Source organism: Entamoeba invadens (assembly GCF_000330505.1).
Source record: "Entamoeba invadens IP1 unplaced genomic scaffold scaff_1105074725289, whole genome shotgun sequence".
Taxonomy (NCBI): Eukaryota; Evosea; order Mastigamoebida; family Endamoebidae; genus Entamoeba; species Entamoeba invadens.
Genome location: NW_004191723.1, coordinates 8,306 through 12,107, shown reverse-complemented (window position 1 = coordinate 12,107; position 3,802 = coordinate 8,306). Strand labels below are relative to the sequence as shown.

Sequence of the window (3,802 nt, the reverse complement as noted above, 5' to 3'; positions counted from 1 at the left end):
TATATAATAATATAAAATCATATATATGTTTATATATATATGATATATATAAACATCATCTCACTCTGCATTATACAACATTTTTTTAAATATTAGTTAAGAAAAACTATTTGAATAAATAAAAGCTGAAAAGATTTTGGTGTTTTTGGTTTGTAATTATCAAAATATATAAAAATTTATTTTAATTATAAATTAACTATAAGAGTCTTTGTAAGGCAAAGTTTTACATAAGGCAGAGTGACCATACAATATTATATGTTTCAATAATACAAATAGAGAAATGTGTTATCATTGTTTTTTATTTTTCAATGGACATTTTCAATCACTTTCAAGTGATTATTGGAGTAAATAATGGGGTGTTTTTAAACACATATAATGTGTCGCAAATAATAAAATGTTCATTAAAAATTGATATAAGTACAAACACATTTTGTACCATTATTTTGTAATAACTATTAATATGGAGTAAGAGATTTTTTTATTCAACAAATTTTGTTGTTTTTGGTTGTTATTCGAAAACATGAATCTGATTATAAAAATAAAAATTAGGGATATTTATTTGATTTTTCAAAAATGGTTTTTGTTTTTTAAAAAAACACCATATTATCACACAAAGTGTCAACAATCAACACACATTAAAAAACGATTCAAAAAACATACCATATTGTTTTTTCTCAAGAGTAATTTTCAAACCAAAAAATGAAAAGACAAAGCGACCAATGAATTGATATACATAAATGTTTAAAACACGTTAGCGAACACAATCGCTTCAATTTCTGGATTACCCTTTTCAAGCACAACAACTCTTTTATCGTTAAGCTTTTCTGTAAAAAGCTTGTTGAGAATTTCTCCTGTTTTTAGTATATTATCTTTATCAGCAATCATATGATCACCGTCAAAGACAGTGTCAATTCTTTCAATTTGGAGGGACTTTTTAGATTTTTTTGAAAGTTTTGAGTTGAAGAAGAAACCCATCTCGAGGCACGTGTCGAAGACAAAGTTTTGAACAAACGCACTAACGTTTTTATTAAACCTTCGTTCAACTGTTTGACTTGGAACACCTTTCTGAAGTTCAATTTCTCTAATTCTCTCACTCCTCTCGTTGGCTAATGAAATCACATCGACCTTGGAAGCTTCGATTTCTATTTGTGTTACCACTGGAATTGTCGATGTCCGCATCGAAGCCTTTTTGGCACGCTTTATGGTGATTTTGGCGTAATGGTTCAAAAGTCCAATAAGGAGACTTTGTTGACAAGCAAATCTATTCTTTTGTGCACGCTCTTTTACAGCGTTTACTGAGTAACCGAGTGGTCGTTTGGTGGTGTCCATATGTTCCCTGATGTGTATAGAATTAATAAAACGGGCTTAAATTACGTTGCATTTTCAGATTTTTTGAAATTATGAAGCAATTTTGAAAGGATTATCCAACTTTCTTCCAATTAAGGTGGTCATTCAAGTCTAATATAGTTAATTGGCTATATAACTACAACATTTCGGGAACAAGAGTTACTGTTATATAAATAACCGCAGGGTTTGCTTTATCATTTTAATTAAGGTATAAAAGTTTGAATATAGTTTGCCATTGACTTCCATTATAGTCTGATAAGTATTAGATATAGATATAAAATATCAAACAAATCGGGATTTATATTTATTCTATTGATGGATGACCATAGTTTCGGATTTGTCTTTTTTGAAATATCTCGATTTGACAATGAGGGGAGAAAACAAAGATAAAAAGGAGAAGAAAATGTAACGTTGTTCAAAATAGGTTTAAAATAATATAAGGTTATTATTTGGCGAATTTAAAGGATATTGTGATATTAACTCCGAATGAAACTTTGACAATTGCTTTTGTAAAACTTCATTTTGTATTTTCAAAAGTTGCAGTTTTTTAATAAAATAATAATATAAATGCTAAACTAATCTACCAACATGTAATAATCCCGATTTATTTATTTGAAAAGACCTAAAAATCAAAACATGAAAGAAATTATTACTCAGTTGTTGTTTTGGAAAAACAATAAATGAAGATTTCATTTTTGATGCTTTTTTTCTGCGCTAAGAAAATAATGGTAAAGTGGTAAACTTCAATTTTTCACACAAAAAAACAGTTAATAAAAATAATGAGCATTTTTGAAACTCTAACATGGAAACATTGTCCCTAATAATTTACTGGACACTTTTGCCCAGTAGATGGTAACTAAACTATAAAACAAAATTTTGATTTTCTTTCGATTCGAATTGATCATTTATTTTTCAACAATTTTAAATATAGATCAATTCAAATCACAGAAGTTATTTTAACCGCTTCGAATGTGTTCATTTTTAAGATTTCTTAATAAAAATTGCCAGTGTTTGGTGTAATTTAAATTTGAATAAAGACAACATTGACTATATTTCACCATGTCTGGTTGCTTTCATACTTTAATGATAATAATTCTTAATAATGTAAAATTGCAAAAGCCGAAATCATTTGGACAAAATCCATTGTTATACACCAGAGCATTTTAGGCTTGATAGAATTTTTCTCCTCACTACTCTTTAATAATCCGGCTTTAAATGGTTGTTACCAAAATAACAAAACTACTTTAGTCATTTTCTTGCCTCTTATAATCTCGTGAATTGCTTGTGTATTTAAAAAAAATAAATAAAACTCCTTTTCAATTGTACCAGTTTCTTTTTATTATAAAACTGAACAATTATTATGGACTGACTTTAACACCAAAAAATGTTGTTGTCATTTGACATCATGTTTGTTGAAAAGATTTTTGCCTTTTTTATAACAAACTTTATTTGATCAAACTTTATTATATTTTCTAATTCTCAACAAAACCTAAACAAATTTAATTTTATTAAGCTTTATTCCGTGTTATTTCAATTTGATTACATTAATACTATTGTTAAATTGTTTTATTTACTTACTTGCCGTTTTTTCTCCACCCAAATGTTTTCAAATAATTGTTTCCAAAAAATAAAACACATGTTTAACAAACTTTTTAAAGTATCAACTATCTAACTCAACAATGGTGCCATTATTTTACAACTTTTTGCTTCTAGATTCTTTAACAATTATTATTTATTCACTTCTTTTAAATAACTTATATTTATTATTATTTTAAAACAGTGTTAATAGAGAAGACTCTATTAAACGTTGCGAATCAAATTAAAATGTAAACGATGGTCAAATTTAATTGACATCTAAGTGCAGGGTGTTCCAAACCAGGATGGAATTGGCCGATATAAATAGAGCAATTATTTGGTAAAGAGAAATAAAAATATTGTCAAATAATATTAAAATAAATATTTACGGCATATACAAATAACAATTACCAATAAATATAATGTTATTTATATTTTTTTCAAATTTTTGTAAGAAGAAAATAATATCTTTTATTAAAAAAAATAAACTAATCAATAATAATTAAACAAAATCATCTCACTGCTCATTTGAATGTTTTTGAAAATCGGGGGCAGTTGCAAAATTGTCTCTAGAACCCTTCATCGACATTCGCTTATTATATTCCATTTCTGACAAATGAGGTTTCCAACCCAATTTTGCGGATGAAAAAGATGACTCAGATAAGCAACTTGTTGAATATGCGCTAAGCAAGTATAAGTAAAATGTCCACAGAGCCGTGTTCCGAGGTATTAAAGAACGCAAAGAATGAAGATCTAATATATAGTCAGTTTCAAGATGTCCGTTTTTCAAAACAAGTCTGGGCACGATTTCTTCTTTAAATTGAGATATTGAAGAATTATGATATTGTTCTCTCATAATGTCAATTCCCTCTCTTAACAC

General features: G+C 27.4%; 1 protein-coding gene across 1 annotated transcript; it reads right to left on the bottom strand.

Annotated features, from left to right (window-relative positions):
* Positions 1-741: 741 nt before the first annotated feature.
* EIN_277140 (hypothetical protein) lies at positions 742-1,329 on the bottom strand (the record flags this gene model as incomplete). Its single annotated transcript, XM_004183632.1, has 1 exon — positions 742-1,329. The coding sequence occupies one exon, from the start codon at positions 1,327-1,329 to the stop codon at positions 742-744; it is 588 nt and encodes a 195-aa protein (XP_004183680.1).
* Positions 1,330-3,802: the final 2,473 nt, after the last annotated feature.